We start from the raw sequence: 18,760 nt of genomic DNA on the forward strand, positions 1-18,760 counted from the left end.
TGCCCCATGTACTGGAGAACCGTGCAGGAGTGATTACAAGATTGTCCTGGCAGTCTGATGCAGATGTCACTGTTAGCACATGGTGTCTGAAAAAGCTATCACCTCCACATTGTAAACTCCACCAGGAAGATATTTCTAAATAAGGCCACTGAGGTGGCTGGGGTCTTCTTTGGGTAAAAACCAGCAAAAGTTACAAGTCACTGGAAAGGCAATAATAGAGCTGGAAGCATTTCAATATCTATTCTAGGAATTCAGGTGGAAACAGACTATTTTCTCATTATATTCAAAACTGCAAAGCAAAACAATAAGAAAATGCATCTCAAGAAGTAGAGATTTGACCCTTTCAGCCACAAGGAGTGGAAAGAAAATTCTTAATGACTATGAGGAAGCACTGAAAAGGACATTGTAATGAATTAATTTTGATTGCAAAAAATGCCAAAAATGTTAAAAAAAAAATAAAAGCAGGTTACTTTTTAAAGGATGAACCGCAGTATTTAAAAAACAGATATTAATCATCTTAATTCTGAACTGACTTTACAGTTGCAAAAAAAGGTCTTAAATAGAGTGCCCAAGTAATGTTCATCTGCACAGATCAAAATTTAAGGAATTAAGCTGAGCTCTCAAGACAAACAAATGCAAGAAGATTGCCCTAACTCCCTTCAAAGAATTCTAGCTATGACTAGATGCAACAACACTAGGAAATTATCCACTTAGTAATGATTTCTGAACATTCAAATCTCAAAGACCTGAGATGTTTAAACTTACACAGTCTGTCCAGCTAATGCTGACAGCGATGAAAGGCAATCAAATGGATGACATTTGTGAAAGCAAAGGCAGTTAGATGCTAGGGTAAATGTATGCTAAAAATGGTTGTGAATTACTTTTTGCTATCATACATGCATTCAAACATGATGCTGTGAGATAAAAGGCAGGAGAGGGGGAAGGACATAACTCTTCCTGTAATCCATCCTGAGTCTAGGGGAAGGTCAACTGAAAAAGTTGTGGGAACTGAAACTACTGGGGCCACATGGGAGCTCTGGTATGAAAATTGACTTCTTTTACTTGATCTTTACCAGGATTCTTGGCAGTAACAATATGGGTGGAGAAAAAATGTGCACCACTTGACTTCACAGAAGAATCATAATCTCTGAATCTAGTACTAGTAAAAACTCTGAATCAGTTTTTCCTTGCAGCAAAAGCTGTCCTAGCTCCTGATTTGTTACAAACAAATGACTAGCACACAGCAAAGACCAAATGAGCTTGTTCTCCAAGGAAATATTATCCAATGGAGGCCCCATGGTGATTTATATAACTCAGTACTTGACAAAAAACTCTTCAACATGCTTTTCAAATGCTATATGCATTGATAATTTAGTAAAAAATAAACAAAATCAGAAAAAATATTTTTTCCAGTTAATGAGTGTAGGCAAAGAACCAAACAGCATGAGAATCATTAGGCTTTTAAAGGAGCTTTGGTTTCCTTGGTACAAATGAATCTGAAGTAGACTAAACATAGAGAACACACACTCATAGGCATAGTGATACATCATACACAGACACTCAAGTCCTCCTCCACGCTGGTTATTATTGACATGGTTGCATGCTCCTGTTTTTAAGTTTTCCTCATATGTTGCAGACAAATACAATTCAAGGCATGCTATTGTATCATTCAAAAAAAAAAGAATGTGCATTCCTTCTATGTATAAATAGTACGTGTTTCAGCGATGTATAAATATACATGATTACTTGCCTCATGTTCCCTCTGCTGCTCCAAAAGCCTTTGGTAGTTTCCTGAAACCTCTACTGCCAACTTCTGCTCAGTCTGAACTAACAAATCCATCCAAGTCCCACATTTCTCCAAGAACGTCTGCTGCTGCAGCAGGAAAGACTGCAACTTGCTGAAAGAAATAAAAGAGAGATGGATTCAGGCAATTCCAAATCAGATGATAATACCTGTCTCACTTACCTGCCTCATTGAATGTATTTAGTCAATACTTAGAAAAGTAGCAGTCCTACTGGTTTCAAATCCTGTTAATTTGTGGCAAAACAAGCATCTCAGCATAATGGCTGTGCTCTTTACTTTTAAGTACACCTGAAAAAAGGCACTTTGGTCAACAAAATACCTGAAACATTTCTATACTCTGCAAAAGGTATAATTTGTAATCTGTAGAAAACTGTAGAACAATCTCTATCCCTACCTGAATCTCTCTGTAGTCTGAGGTGAGATCAGAGACCAATGTCTGTTCAGGTTCTGCATCCTTTTGATTTCCTTGTCATTCAGAGGAAGCCTGTAACCCAGCTCATTAAGACGGTCCAAATCAGGGGCCATGCTGCTGAATTTCAGCATTTGACTCTGGAACAAGCAATAAAAGTGATTACTGGGAAGTTCAGGAATTCCATTATTATTGACATGAAAATTATGAACTTAGTTAAATTAAGAATGGCCTTGGCTGCCACCAAGTGGTAAGCAACCTCTATAACAGGGAAAAAAACTGCATTTCCAGTTTTCATCTTCTGGTCCCAGAGCAGGAGAAGACTTGTGTTCATGTTTAAAAGTGTGCAGAGAAGTATACTTAGACTGCACTAATGTGTTTTGCTGAATTGGGTATTTACAGCTCAGAGCTGAAGAAGAAGGCTGGTGTTTGAAGCTGTATGGCTATACTGTCAAAATAAGTGATCTTTTCTCCTTGTTTCTTAGCTTGAATCATAGGCTGCTAAATTCCCACTGACATTATTCAACTTCTTATTTTTAGGTTTTTGTTTGCAGTACAGAAATACTCAATTTACTCCATAAATGGAATTCTGTCTGTAGTTAATCTTGATAGAAAAATAATGGAAGATTACAATAATAAAATCAGCGTAGATGTCAAAGTTCAGCAACTTCCTGTCATGGCCTCTGAATAAAGGAGAGGGGAAAAAGAAGATCCACAAAAAGAAAAGTGTGCAAGGTGTCAAATGAAGATAACACAGTACACACTATGAATGTTCCTTCAGTATATCAAGTCACCCAAATGTGTATATTCCTACCTAAATTATATACCACTGAGACACAGGAATTGAATAAATTAAAAGGGAGAAAACAAGATTAAGGAAATCTCCAAAAACTGCTACAGTTTCCATGCCCATTTTGATCTGTTATTTATTTTATTCTGAACAGTTTGACTGACCTTTTCATCTTTACTCAGGGACAACATGACAATCATTCCCTGACTGCCATCAAACTTCAAGTTCTCAGTCTTAAATTTCATGAGTGGTAGTCCTTTGCCACCTATAGAATGCACATATGGTATCTGTGCATACCCTGCACTGGAAATAACCAGCCCAACAGAAGCAAAACCCCAGCACTTCCTTTGTTTCTTAGTCACCTTGAGTTGCTCCATTCTACTCTGTATTGCTGAGGCATCAGATGAGTGACTGGGATCCTGCTCTTTCAATGTTTCTTCTGCTTCTGTTATCCAGGTCTCAAGGACTTCCAGGTTCTTGGCAAAGGTTTGATAGTCCAGAATTCCAGCCTTGAATACAAAAGGATCCACAGTTTAGTAACTTGGGCTTCACAGCCTCCTTATTGACATTACACTCCTCTTTATTCTCATTACAGATTTATAAACAGTTGAATTGGCTAGGAGGAATTGTATCTGCTGCTTTGCTTGCAGACTGTGGAATTAGTTGGATTTTTTTTTTAGGTTAGAAGAGGATTTTTGATCATAGCAAAGGCAACACTTCAGCAAAGTACATAAATGTCTCCTTACCTTGAAATAGATAAACTTTTCTAACTTTCTTTTATGAAAGAAACTCCTCTGTTTTATTTATTGCCAGCAGAGACAACTAGTAACTGTTACTGCAATTTTAAATTAAAAACTTTTCTTGTGTTTTGTCTCCTCACAGTACAGTTATACTGTAATGACACCTGAGACACTGCTGGATTTCTTGATTAAATCTTTTCTCTCAAAAATAAGATGCTACCTTTGTGGCTTTTTCATCCAAATAGTTTCCTATGGAATACATTTTTCCACTCCTTTTTTGCTCTTTAGTCTCTGGTGACACAAGCAATTTGGCAACATCTACTAAACAGACTTTGACACAAATAGTAGGTGTCAGTCTGGTCACTGACATTAATAGGAACAGCAAAAAATCAATTCTACACAATATTCAAAATATCTCATTTCTTTTACTGCTGAAGAAATAGGAGGGAAGAGTGTCTTCAGGGGAGCAGTAGCTGTGGATCCAGCTGTTAGCACTATTGCTGTGTGCAAAAAACATGGCCACCTTGGCATTCCAGACAAGATGTTTTCCTCCATGAGGTTTGCTATCCTTTTCCCAGAATTTGGACCCTCTTACAAGGTCTCTTTGGTGGTCTTGAGCATATTTTCTACTCTCAGCTCTGGCTTCCAGGGAAGTCCAGGAAAAGCTGATTAACAGGTATACTACCCCCTTTTCCCAGGCAGATTTAGATAGTTTATGTGTCTTCAGGGACCACAGGATGATCCCATTTGAGGACTGTAAACGCTGTCTGTGTACCTGGAGTGCAGTCTGTTGCTTGCGGAGAGTCTGCTCTAGGGTTGTCAGACTCTGGTTCAGAGAGAGATGATCAGACTGTATGGCTGCTGCTGCTGAAGCCTCCACCTGGCTTTTTAGCTCCTCCCCCAGCTCTTGAAGAACAACCAGAGACTCCTGTGCTGTTTTCAAATCCGCCAGTACATCCTGTGGCAACACATTGAATAAAGACACACACAGTTAACCTGACGCTCTGGTGGTGTCATCATCCACTGATTTAAAGGAAGAATGAAATGAGTGAACTCAGTCACTGTAAGGAAAACTTTTATTTACTACTGCATTTCAACATCAAACATTCCAGTTGCATTCTGTATGACTTGAAGAATAAAAAAAAGATATGTCAAAGAACCTGTACTGAAAGGAACAGAAAAAATGGAGTGCTCAACTACCTTTGAGCAAGCCTGAGTTGTTGATGAGACAGTAACTATTGAAAGAAACCATTTGAATTTACTGACATGATCGTCCTAAGCAGTGGCAGCCCTCACTGTGAATTGATTCAGGCAGGCCTCCCTTTTCTTCCTGCTATGATTCACCAGGAGGGATGAAAAAATAACTTCTGTAAATGGCCTAACATAATTGTTAAAGAATGGGACATCAGGAAATAAATTATTTGAACCAAACAATTTGAATTGCCAGTCCATGGTGCCTGACCATGGCAGCAAATGCTCCAAAAGATAGATCATGAATGAGTTTATTTTTTAACCACTACCAAGTTGGGCTTTTTATCACTGCAATTGTTTTCCTTAAACTGAGACAATTAATATTTTATTTTTTTGGTCAATGACACTTAACATTAACTTATGTTCAAATGAACCAAAATATAAGCACAGAGAGGAGATAAATTATTCTGCTGCCTTGAGATGCAACCTTGAAAAAGGAAGAATCTCAAGGTTTCAGAGTGAATGGTGTCTTTCCATAAGGAAGGATAAAGACATCTCCATCATTCTGAAAATGTGAACAGTCTTGATTGGTGGCAATATAGTCAAAGAATTTTGAGTTTCTTTCTATTATAAGGAACTCAAAAGAGCCTGGTAGAGATACTTTCCCAAGCATGAATATCTTCATTAAGCAGGAATCTAAGACTGAGTCACATGATGTAATTTATCCACCTTCTCCAGACAGAAGACTTTAGATACAAGCTTCTGAAACAACATCACAACAACTAATGGAGGGATTAAAATTTAGAGACACTCATGAGATTTGAGCTCTCTCTCCTATGTCTACGCTGCATCAGCAAAATGAAATAGGTTAGTATACAAGATTCCAAAATACCAACTACAGAGTTTAGCAACAGAGAGCCTCTTGAGATTTTATTTAGCCCACAGAGCTGAGAAAAGCTGCAAAGCTTAACTGAACATACATTGCAGTCCCGAATCCAAGTAGTAACTTCATCATCAGCGATGTCTTTGCTGGTTGCAGTCTTCAGGAGTTCATTGGTCTGGTCTTCTCGTTGGTGGACTGTGGAAGAGCACTGCTGGTAGCAGTCCTTGTACCTCTGCCACAGCTGGAGCAGGGCCCTGCTGGCACGCAGCCGCTCTGCAATCTCCTGCAGGAGGTTGTTCCACCTGGGGAAGAGACTGCATAAGCAACCAAAGCCTGGGAGTCCACAACAACTATCTATGGCCCTCGTTCTCTCTGCTGTTTCCCATAGTCTCTTGACTTTTAAAAAAATTGGTAATAATCAAGATCCAGACATTTGGTGAAAATAACCAAACCAAGAAATTTCTGTTTCAATTCCAATCCAGGCTGTCCTGACCTGTCACAATTTTGTGATCTGTGCTGGATCTTGGATGCTGTTTGTTAATGCTGGTGGTCAGAGCTGAAGCACACTTTTTGAAGTGAACCTCCTGCTATTTCCACTTAGTACCCTCAGCATCACCAAGTATCCATGACCATCTACGCACTGCTAATAGCAGATTCGTGTGAGGGCCATAGATGCCCAGAACAGCTGTAAACGAGGCACCATTTCTTCTCCTGCCATTTCCTCCCAAACTGTAACACAGTATTTAAAGTCATAAAGCTCTGTGTAACTCACTTGTAAAATATTCCCAGACATATTAAAAATCTTTATATTTCTATTATCTAATTAAATATCTAATCTCCCTTTGAATTCCTTCCTAGAATAATTTCCCATTGTATTTTTTGCTCTAATAGCAACCATGAACACATGCTTTCTCAAACGTGCCTAATTGTTTCCTTACTAAAAAAAAATCACAATATTTCTCAATTATTATTGTATGATGAAATGCAAAGGTTTTGGAGCAAAAATTCTGCCAGCCTTCACTGAAACTATTAAATTTTATGGTATCTTTTGTGAAATGGGGTTAAATAATCCCTCCTCCTACTTTTGGTTTCTAGGACAGGACTGAATATAGATTAAAATAAATGTGATGTGATTCTGTTTTCAAAAAAATAATCCAAATTTTCTACCAAACTATGTTTTTTCTTCTGGATCTTCTCTTCCTGTGTCTGAGCAAACCCTTTTATTAGTTCTTGCCTGAAATCAAAGCTGGGGAAGCTGTTTGCCAAGGTACTGGTGAGGGGCTTAGAATTTCCTGTCTATGATACCCTTCCTACAACTAGAAATAGCAACCTAAAATTTGAGGAATCTGATGCAAACCATTGAAACACTGCAAACAAAATTTTCAGACACAGTTCTCAAATTTCAAGCACAGTATTATTTTCCAGCATGGTATTTATGAATCTTGTTTGGCAGTCAAGCGCAGAGCAAAACTACTGACATTAATGCCCAAATGCTCACTGGAGAAGGTGTTTCATTTATTATGAGCAGTAAATGAGAGTTTTACTCCAGTCCTTGGCAAAAGGAATAATCCTTCCTGTTCCAAAAAACCCCTCATAACCCCAGGAACTTAAAATAATAATATATAAGAAAAGTAGGGATAATGGAAAACTGGATAATGGATAAATACAGATTTGCAACTGAAATCGACAAAGACATTTTCTACCTCATATTCACTTCTTTCAAGGTGTTGGTAAGTGTTTCAGTCACTGGTGGGTGACATTCTTTCAACAATTCATTGGTCACAGAACCAAATTTCTGTAAGCTATTCTCTTGTTTTTCCAATTCATCTTGTAGGCTCTAGAGTAGAATAATAACAAAACAAAACCAAATCACAAGTTAACAAAATTTCAAGATGTAGAAACATTTCAAAATAGTATGCATCAACCGCATTAGATTATGAATGAAAACTTATTTTATGTGTTTCATATAAATAGGGTGTTTAATATAAAGATTAATTTGATTTTATATCAAATAGAGCAAAAAGTAAATTTTAATCTTGTATTTTTGCAAAATGTAAAAATCTTGTAGAAGAAATTATTTTAAACAAGTACTTTCATACAGAATGAGTAAGCACATGGACTGATTCAGATTTGAAAACGTTAAGAGATGGATGAAAACTAACTAAACAACATTTTCCTGTTTAGAACAAGATGAAAAAGTAACAACATTAAGAAATCTATATTCTGACAAAAGGGTCTCGCTCCTTCAGTTACCATCCTTATGTATGTCTGTCAGGGAAGTGCGTTTTGTCCAGCAGAGGGAAGTGAGGCTGATGAGGGACTGGAACATCTCTCTCACGAGAAAAGGCTGAGGGAGCTGGGCCTGTTCAGACTCAGGAAGAGACAACTGAGAGGGGATCTCATTATCATATATAAATATCTTATGGGGGAGTGCCAAGAGGATGTTTCCAGGCTCTTCATTGTGGTGCCCAGCAGTGGGACAAGAGGCAGCGGACAGAAACTGATGCACGGGAAGTTCCAGCTGAACATGAGGAAGGACTTATTTACTGTGTGGGTGACAGAGCACTGGAACAGGTTGTCCAGAGAGGGTGTGGAGTGTCCTTCACTGGAGATATGCAAGAACCATCTGGACACAATCCTGTGCCATCTGTTCTGGGATGATGCTGTTTGAGCAGGGAGGTCAGACCAGATGACCCACTGTGGTCTCTTCCAGCCTGACCCATTCTGTGATTCTGTGAAAATGCTCTTTTTTCTTTTTTTTAAACTTAAATATTTTTATGCATATTATTACAGTTTGAAAGCCTAGCAAACCTCACCCTGAGTTTAATTTCAAAATCTCAATCAGAAAAAAAGTAATTTTCTGTACCTACTGTTTTACCAACTCCTCTCTAACGTGTAAAATCCAGAAGAATGGCTGTAAAGTCCATTCTTGGATTCTCTTTAAATCCTGGTTTTGAAAGTGCTGTCCATGCTTAGTGTAAGTAATATAATACTTTGGTTTTATATATGTCTGGAATTCAAATCACAAAAATATTTAAATTATAATGTAACTTTAAATTTGCTAGTAAATAATAACAGAAGAACAGATTAAGAACAACAGAGGTTCCTCGAATTTGGGCACCCAGATATGTTTGCATAATTATTTTTCATTTCAAAGATGAAAACCATTGTTGAAATAAAAGGGGTTTTATGTAATAGAACAATAATTTTAATATTTGTATTTAATTATTTATTTCTATTATTATTAATTAATAATTTTATAAAAGGAATCTCCTTGTATTTTATGTTTTTTTTCAATGGTAAATTACTAGAACACGTGAGTTTCTCAGCTCCTGAAACATTATTTTTTTTGTTTATCAATCTACTGCAAGGTTGCTGGGGGGTCTAAAAATGTGATCTCAGCATGCACCTGTAGCTCTGAAGCCTGATGAAGTAGCATGAGAAACTTTAGTTTCAATGGCCATCAGCATCATTTAAAAACTTGTAACAATCTGATGGTATTGCTCAAATTATAAAGAATGGCATCAAAAATCTAAAAAGAAACCAACTATCCCAAATTCATTTTTCTGCAAAATAAAACATGCAGTGGCTGGTTTATAATGTGTTCTTTTAATGTCATGTGATTTTAATGCGCCAGTATGTCTTTACTTCTACTTCTTATAAGCCAAAATCTACAGTTATCTGCAACCATGCAATTTCAGAGAAAATTAACTCTTTTCACCTGAAGTTTATCAACTTGGACTTTCACAGCTTCCAGAGAACCAGTAAGAAGATAAAAACGGGACAAAGAATATCTGGCTTCTGTCAGGTAACTGTTTAGTTCTTCATAAGCCACTTTGTAAATGCTCCATTGATCAAGAACAGATTGCAACAGTATCTTCAGTTGGCTAACCTGGGAGGAAGGAGGAATAAACACAAAAGTAAATTAAAAGCATTCAAGCTATTTGGGATATCTTTAAATTATTTTCTTTCTTTGGATCTCACATGCTTCTTGTCCTACATGCCTTATCTTAAACCTGTTGAATAATGAAGATTTTGTACAACCATCAGCTGGGCTTACATTGGGAATAGCATAAAGTTCTTCATTTAATAAAGGTTGGATGGAATGGACTGTAAAGATGTCAAAATTCATTTTACTTTAGTCCAGAGCAGGATCAAGTGAAATTTCTTAAGACTACACACATCTCTAAGGCAGGATAATCGGCCTATGGAAATCTGCAGAGAGGCTGGCACTAACAAACTGCATTCCTCCTGGGAAGACAGACTGATGTTGATCAAAGTTTGAATGCTGAAAATTAATGCTGATCTCTTCCTTATTCTGTGAGACCTGTGGGCTTGAAAAGTTAATTCCTGAAAGGTAATTTTGTTCCTTTACACTAAATATTAGGGAGCATCTAAAAAGCTTCATTTACAATGACTAGAAGCACTGCTGAAACAAGAAACATTATACCCTTTTTATGTGGAGTGTACACACAAACTTGGAGATTGACGGCTAGAGACATGGAAAGAGGGACACAATTCAGAAGAAATCCAATAGCTGCAACTTCTAATTCCACCTCTTCTCCATGTCTTATTTCTAGAGCTATAATTTTCCCCTCACAGATTCTTTTACCATGTGATCCAAATTGGCCCAGGAATGGTTAATTTCTTGCAGTGTATTCATAACAGCAGAAGAGACTTCTTCTTTCTTGTTCTGTACCAAAGAAAGACCACTCTGTTCTACATTTTCTACTTCTTTTTCCTTTGCTCTTATTGATTCTTCTAATTCCTAAAAAAAAACCCAAAAAAAACCCTGAGTATTTTTGCTTATTTAATTGACTAAATAACACCTTGATACAGAAAAGATGCCCACAAGCTCCTTAGTTTAAAAAATAGGACACATGCTAGCATATTTTGACTTTTTATTTTCAAGACATTCACAACTCATCAGCAATTTCACTGAATATTTTTTGTTCCCTTTGAAGTCTAGCAGTTTGTTGATTTAAATAGAAGCATGTCATCTATGTAAAACTTCTGTATAATTTTCTGCTGTCTTGTAAGAGTGAAAAACTAGTTAAAAATAGCCAGTCCTAACTGGGAAACTACCTGTATAATATCATAGCATGGTGCAGGCAGATCCAAGAAAGTCCTGCAGTACTGTGACTCATAGGGAAGCTCTGGGGCTTCAGGAAGCACAAACACTGAGTCTGAGCAGAGTGGGGCAGTAGGGCTTGCAGGCTGCAGGCCAGCACACATTTGTGTTTACCTGTCAGTATGATACCAAAAGCACACTGTGAGGTGGCAGCAACCTTGTGTTACCCCTCCATTAACCATGGGATCACAGGTTATTTTGTCATTTTCTGCAAGCCTCTCCTTACTGAGAGAAACAGATCAACAGAAAAAGAAAAGAATACAGCAGAACTCTGGTCAGCCTGAAACCCCAGGTTTTTAATAAATTCCACTCCCTATGAATCCCTAAACACAAGTGAACCATTGCCATAAGAGACTTTGCATTGTAGATATCTGGAAAAGTATTTGGAGCAAAATTCTCCCCAGTCTTGCAAACACCTGTTATTAATAGAATTTATCCCTCCAAAAATACGACACACTTTTGTCTGTATACATATTTGTGAGAGCATTTTTGTGGCAGTATTTATTCTCAGTCTTTATTTTTTTCTGTATCACTTCACATTTCTTCAAACATCTCGCCATGACCTTGTTCCAGAGCAGACAGAGTAATAGATCATTTTTTATTCCAGCTGACAACACAAACACTTCTAAGTTGAACGTAATAAACCTGACTTTCCAAAAAGTGTATTTTTACACTGAAAAAAGTAATTTTACTTTATACAAGGTTGCTCCAGAATTCAGAATGTAAGAAAGGCATAAGTTTCAAACACCAAGACCAGCAAATATTTCTGATTCTCTCTGAAAAAGGCTTTTTTATTCATAATTTAAAATTCAAAATTGAATTAAAGATGCATTATTTTTTCTAACTCTGTCAGGAAAAAATGGTTGACTCCACTTATTAAAATGACACTAAGCAGCAACTAACTTTGGTTAATAAATAAACTCCAGCTTTTGCACTAGTTGAACCAGATATCTGGGAGTGTCTGATACAGTTATTTCTTAAACAATTTGTTTCTCTGCTGATCAAAGTCTTGCCATTCATAACTAACTCCCCAAGTGTATTTGCTAACTTCCTTGAGTAAAAGGAATCAAAAAGGTGATAATTCAGATTCAGCTTTGAACTCCAGCCAAGAACAGACTGCTGATTATGTCAGGCTATGTTAAATTACCCTTGCTTCAGCTGTATGGGTTTATTGTGCTGAAACCATAAAGATACCTGAATTAAAACTAAGCTAAATTAAAACCGAATTAAAACTAAACTTCAGACAGATTGAAAACTTTGGTCAACAATTTCAGAAAAAAATTTGACCTCTAACATATCTGGCCTAACCACCCTATTTGCCTTTACAGAAACAAAGGTAACAGAGCAAATTCTTTTATACATTTCATTTGATCTTACAGCTGTTCTCTTTGCAAAGAGATGAATGCTAGATTATATTTCTCCCATTAATTAAATTCATGCAGGAAAGAAACATAAATATAAACACACCCTTTTATGGTGATAAGAACATCAAGATTTTGTGCATTCAGTTGGCCTGACAGAGTTTTCATTTGATTTGGCATGCAATTTATTATATGGTATCTGGTAGGACAAAATTATTTTGAACAAAAGTTATGTGATGCCTGATACTGTGTGGAAGCTTGTCTATCAATTCAAAAGTAACTGTTCTGCCTACACAACTGTAAGCTTTAGCTCTGGCCTGGCAGCTCCAGAGGTAAGCTTCTTACTATCTAAATATGTGCTACTCTGAGTAAGATGTTCAGGGATAACTGTGATATCCAGTTCACTGCTGTGTTGTCCTTGTATGCATTCCATGTGAAAAACTGTTGTGGTTCAAACCTATCTGCATTATGTAAAGTTGCACTTTGCCTCATCTCATCTTTGCACATCATAATCGTGACTCTCTTTCCTTTTCTGGACATTTGAAAAAAACAACAACAAAATTCCCAGCTTTCTGAATGGAAGCATAAAACTTCCTTGGATTGTAGATTTTTTCTCTGAATAGTCAGGTGGAACATATGAGATGGAAAAAGAATGGAAAAAAAGTGGGCTATGGAGAAAAGATAGCAAAAAGTCAGAAAAAACCCTTAAGACTGGCTAAACAGATATGACAACATATTCCTTTGACAGTCTTCTAGTTCAGTTCGCCTGGCAAGCTTTGAAATGTCCAGTGTAAAAATGACAACTTTGGTTGGTCTTAAGCAACTTTGAGACCTTATGGCTCCTTCCTCCTCTTTTATTGCTTGCACCTTAGGAATGAAATCTCTCCTTTACTGAAGTCAAGAATGAGTCATTGACTTCACCAATATGAGGATTTTACATGAATTTATCAAGTTTTGTTTTAAACTCTTGGAAAGAAAACACTATTATTTATAAGTAGACGTTACCTGACAGTCTTTCAAAGCATTCTGCACTGAAGCCTGGTCTCCAATTTTTTGTTGCTGTTTCAGCTTCTTTTCTTGGGTTTCAAACCAAATTTTTAGGCACTGCACATTATTTTCATATTCTGTCCAGGATTCCTGCAGACCTTCCAAGAGCTGGATCTGCAATGAAAAATGAGTAGACACTTTCTCATACAATTATCTTTATTTTTTTATATAAATCATTGAAGATCAATGCAAAGTAATGCCTTCTTGGAATTCAGTGCTTTCACTGAAAGCAATTTTAAATATATCTAGTATAACAGAATATATCTAGTTTAACAGAATTAATAATAACCCTGGCTTCATTCAGCTTGGGGAAAAGAGGACAAAAGAATCACCTCACTGTGCTGTACACTCCTTGTAGAAAGGCATGGAGAAAGTGGTGGCAGACTATTCTGGGAGATATTTAATAAAAGAAGAAAATATAAAAGTCACAAATTGCAACATGGGAAGTCCTGATTGGGAGCAAGACAAAAACTTGTCCCCAGCAGAGTGGTTAAGCATGAATCAGCTACTCAGAAGAGTTTGTGGAATCTCTCCTTGGAAATTTCAAGATTCAGATAACCAAGTCCCCTCTGATCTAACTGTAAAGTTAGCACTGTTTGAGAAGATTGACCTAGATGACCTGCAGAGACTTCCAACCATTATAATCTTAATGTTCTATGCATTTTGACAGTTCACTCCAGAGCAGTTAGGTTTTCTTCTTTACCTTTTCTGTTATCAGGCCTTGCAGGATCTGCCAGCGTCTGTTCATTGCTCCAAGCTGTTCTGCAAAATCAGTTTTGTCACTGCGTTTACTTTCAACATCCTGGCTGCTGATTTGTAGCACTGATTGATTCACAAAGTCGACAGTCAACTGTTTGCAATTTAAATCTATCTTGAAACCCTAGAAAAGAGAAAAAAAAATTGAACTAACAAAGCAGCACAAAAGTACCACAATTTCTCACCTTCCTGCAAAACAGAGGAACAGTGTTCAACAGCTACACCTTTATCACAATTGAACTAGAAGGGCTTTTTAGCAATTGACCAGGAATTAGAAAACAAGTCTCTCCCACTGTAAGCAGAGAGAAGGTTCAGCACCACTTGATAAAGCTCAATAGGCACAAGTTCATGGGACCTGATGAAATACATCCCATGAGAGAGCTGATTGATGTTGTTGCCAAGCCACTTTCCATCATATTTGAAAAGTCATGGTGGTCAGGCCAATACCCAATGACTGGAAAAGGGGAAACATTGCTCCTATCTTTATAGACGGAAGAAAGGAGAATCTGGGGAAGTACAGACTGGTTAGCCTTACTTTTGTGTCTGGGAAGATCATGGAACAGATGCTCACGGAAGCAATGTTAAGGCACATACAAGCCAAAGACGTGATCCAAAACAGCCGGAACAACTTTACTAAGGGCATATTGTGCCTGACCAATCTGGTGGCCTTCTATGGAATGACAAGAAGAGAAGACTGACTGATGCCATCTACCTAGAATTCTGTAAGGCACTTGACACAGTGACATCCTTATCTCCAAACTAGAGAGACATGGGTTTGAAGGGTGGACTATTCTGTGGACAGGGATTTGGCTGGATAGATGCAGCCAGAGGGCTCTGGCCAATGGCTCTCTGTCCAGGTGGAGAACGGTGATGAGTGGTGTCCCTCAGGGCTCTACTTTGGGACCAGCGCTCTTTAATAAGCTTTGTCAATGATGCAGTGAGATCAGATCCATCCTCAGCAAGTCTGCAGAGGACATGAAGCTGAGCAGCACAGTTGATTCAAGTAAAGAATGGGACACCATCCAGGGGACCTGTGCAAACTTGAGAACAAGGCCCATGAGAAACTCATGAAGTTCAACAAGTCCAAGTGCAAGGTGCTTCACCTGTGTTGGGGAGATGAACTCATTGAGAGCAGCCCTGCAGAGAAGGATCTGGGAGCTCTCATGCATAAAAAGCTGGACATAAGCCAACAGGGTGCACTTGCAGCCCAGGAGGCCACCTGCATCATGGGCTGCTTCAAAAGAGGAGTGGCCAGCAGTTCCAGGGAGGTGATTCTGACCCTTTGTTCTGCTCTAGACCCTGCCTGGAGTACTGCATCCACTCTGGCAGATCTAATAAGGTTTACTAATGTGCATATCGCTTTGGATTTTCCTAGAAATTAAGGTAAGCATATTAAAAATCACTGCCATAGGTAAACAGCTGAGTAAAAGTAATTTTGGCCTCTTTTCCACAGTATCAAATATTTTGCAGTTCTAACTGGCATACAATTTCAACCACTCCACAAAGCTGATGATTTTTTTTCCCCTTAAATCACTTATATTTTACGTATTTCTACAGATTTAATTGTGGTAATAATGAGGATAATTCAAAATGAAAATTAATAATATTGCAACGCAGTACCTTGTACTTCTGGATGTAACCCTGAATTGCTTTCTGTCCTACTACATTTTTTATATTTTCTTCATCCTGCTGAATTACATTTTCCATCAGCGAAATCCAGCTCATAACTTCAGTGATGGCATGGCGAGAAGGAATTTTGTCCATCTGCAGCTGTTGAGATAACAGACTTATAACTCATGTTGTGAAGAAAATGGGTAAGAATTCCTTGCTTTGCATTTACATAGTTTCAGTAGCTGACAGAGTTATGTCACTCTTGCATTAAATGCTTGCCTGCATTTAATCACTCAAGAATATGTTCTATGACATTTTTAGGTGGACATATATATTTTTCATTACAAGGACTACAGAATAACATTGTTTTGTTTGCCATCACAGACTCAGTTAAGATTTGTGACCCTTCCTCTCTCCCCATAAATCAGTTATTACTAACTCTGAGGGCATTCTAAGCTACAAATTAAAGCAACAGCTTACACTGATAACTCCCTAGCAACTACATATTAAGACAACTTTTCAATCAGTATAATTCTCAAAGTTCAGTATTATAGCATTAAAACCCCAAAACTGCACAACTAAAAAGCCTCTTGTGCCTATACACACTAGCAAAAATCAAGAATGTTTTTAGATCTATTTTGTCTTTCACAGACTTGAACCTAACCTACTCAATTTGAACAAAACCACTACCCAAATCTGACAGGGCACAAGGGAAAAACACCTTTTCCAGAAAGCATAACAATGTGTAGAAAAAACCCCCACCTGTTCTTTCATTAAAATTTAACAAACATAACTATGGATGTCTGAAAGTAATACTGAAAGTAATACTAAGACAGGCAGGATTTGAAACTAAGCATGAGCCTTCCCACAATAAAACAGGAATAACTTTTTTCCTTATCTTTCCTCACATGGAAAAATTGAGAAAGGAAGCAACTAATCAGTGCCAACTGTACAGACTCAGTTTTCTGGAATATCGAAGGCCATTGCTGGCTTTCTTACCTGGTGTAACTTCTCTTGCACTGCTGGGATTTGTGTGAGAAGCTCTGTCCACTGTGTTTCGATGTGGGACAATCCTGCACGTAATGCAGCTGTATCTACTTTCTTAAGCCTGAGGAGCTGGTTCCCAGTACTCAGGACAGAAGATTTCTGTGATGATTTAGCATCCACCTCTTTTGAAAACTCCTGTAAGCAGAACCATTTTTTGTGGAAATAATTAGATACTTTTTTATTTTACTTGGACTTTTAAAACCTCAGAAAGCTAAGAATATCCTCCTTTCCCTTTAAAACTTTTTATTGGTATTCATCAGCTGTATTTCAGAATAAGAACAAAAACTGTGTTCAGTCATAAAATCTTTTTCTTTTTTCAGAATCCTCAAGATTTACAATCCTTGCATATAGCAAAGAAGTGCTTAATGTGCACACATACCAGCATTTTGAAGAACAGCATACCTACATACTCATCAATTTTGAGAAGAAGTATAACCATTTGGTTAATCAACTGTGTAACTGTAATTGGAGAGAAACAGGTGTCCCAGGTTTGTGACCAACTTACCAAAAAGGAGTTCAGGTGGTCTCGGACTGTTTCTAGTTCCTGAGGAACAGTCAAAGACTGCTGGCTCCAAAACTCAAGTCGCTCCTTTGCAGATTGCAACCACTGTGTCAATTCATTTGATTCACTCTGATACCTGGGAAGATGTTTAAAGAAGACTGAAACAGTCATTGCCACTTCTTGTCTCCAACTGAGCAGTTTTTCCTCCATGTGTTAGAGGAAGATACTGAATGCCAGATTTGAATTTTTTTTTAATAAAATTTCAGAAAAATTCTGAAGTAATTTAATTTTACAGACAGGCATGGCATCAGGAAGCTCCTATTTTAGCCACTATGCTCACAATTTCTAAGAGTGCCTAAGTTTTGCCTTTAGAAAAAAGTTTAATGAAGGACAGTAAATAGGTCCCAAACCACTTTGGACAAGCTGTAACCCCACCCAAAGCACATAAACAGACTTTTCACTTCCATTAGAAAGCTCAGTCTTCCTAAATCTTTACCAAGAAGTATCTCAGGCCAGAAACTTAATTTTTTTTTTCAGAAACCATCTCCATATAATTTCACATGCCAAGCAAGTAGTAAGATAACAGAATATGTGTCCACACATAAGCCAGGGATTCATAGACAAAGCTTCTATACCAGTTAGATAATTAATTTCAAAAGTAGCATATGAACGTTAGCAAGGTAGCAAAAGCTCCCTTCCATATATACAATGACACAGACGCACAAGAACCCAGAAGCTGCAATGAATCCACTAAAAGATGCTGAGGCTACTCATGTCACCCAGCAAAACACACAACTGGTCAACCTATATGCACACGAGGCTTCTAAATCAATCATCTAAGAAAGTATTTTCTCATTTCTTTGCACCAGCTCTTATCTGCTTTATCTTTTATTATAAATGAGAGACTACAACAGCACTTCTATAGAACAGAAGAGCAGTTGAACTATGATATACTTTTCCTTCTTTCTTTTAAATGTTGAATCAAATATGCCTGGGTCCAGAATGGCTTTGACCTGAAAAGCACAGGTGAAGATCTTTATATTTACCATTACACAGCATTACCTTGTCCAGTGCTTCAGTATTGTCTCCAGCCTGTGAAGCTCCTTGGTGACTTTGCTGGTGTTACTTAACCAGCGTTCTCCTAGTTGGTTCAGTTGACCTTCGAGTTCTGAGCAGCTAACAGAAAAAAGGAGCCTCTTCCCATCATCTAGCACTTGGTATAATTTAGGTTGGTATTCAGTCAGGTTAGATCTCAGATGCTGTAATGACAGAGGAGAAGGTTAGATAACTGCTACCACACTTTCTCAACAGTTAATTTCCTTTTACTGCAATTTGCTGCACATCCAATGTCATCACAGAACATCAATTTTTATTTCTGCTCCAGCTCTAAGAACTCTCCAAGAACCATCATGAAGGTAATCCGCTCAAAAGCTGAACATGTTGCCACAAACCAAATCATATCAGTATGTCTATTGGTTCCTCCTTATG

General features: G+C 37.6%; 1 protein-coding gene across 36 annotated transcripts in view; it reads right to left on the reverse strand.

The window, feature by feature from the left end:
• The window catches only part of SYNE1 (spectrin repeat containing nuclear envelope protein 1), a 290,474-nt gene that overhangs the window by 46,475 nt on the left and 225,239 nt on the right, over positions 1–18,760 (reverse strand). For 35 of the 36 annotated variants that reach the window (XM_086877258.1, XM_086877290.1, XM_086877260.1 and 32 more), the window contains 14 exons: positions 18,335–18,531; positions 17,276–17,408; positions 16,723–16,905; positions 15,733–15,882; positions 14,060–14,236; positions 13,315–13,470; positions 10,430–10,585; positions 9,539–9,709; positions 7,521–7,654; positions 5,915–6,119; positions 4,519–4,701; positions 3,366–3,512; positions 2,199–2,353; positions 1,751–1,898 (listed from right to left, as the gene is read on the reverse strand). In XM_086877258.1, the coding sequence (XP_086733384.1) occupies positions 1,751–1,898; positions 2,199–2,353; positions 3,366–3,512; positions 4,519–4,701; positions 5,915–6,119; positions 7,521–7,654; positions 9,539–9,709; positions 10,430–10,585; positions 13,315–13,470; positions 14,060–14,236; positions 15,733–15,882; positions 16,723–16,905; positions 17,276–17,408; positions 18,335–18,531 (2,295 nt within the window). Of the gene's footprint in view, positions 1–1,750; positions 2,093–2,198; positions 2,354–3,365; positions 3,513–4,518; positions 4,702–5,914; positions 6,120–7,520; positions 7,655–9,538; positions 9,710–10,429; positions 10,586–13,314; positions 13,471–14,059; positions 14,237–15,732; positions 15,883–16,722; positions 16,906–17,275; positions 17,409–18,334; positions 18,532–18,760 lie in introns of all 36 variants that reach the window. The other variant, XR_015283259.1, reaches the window with a different exon arrangement.

This window comes from Cyanistes caeruleus, chromosome 2 (genome assembly GCF_971803275.1).
Source record: "Cyanistes caeruleus chromosome 2, bCyaCae1.hap1.1, whole genome shotgun sequence".
NCBI classification, from domain to species: Eukaryota; Metazoa; Chordata; class Aves; order Passeriformes; family Paridae; genus Cyanistes; species Cyanistes caeruleus.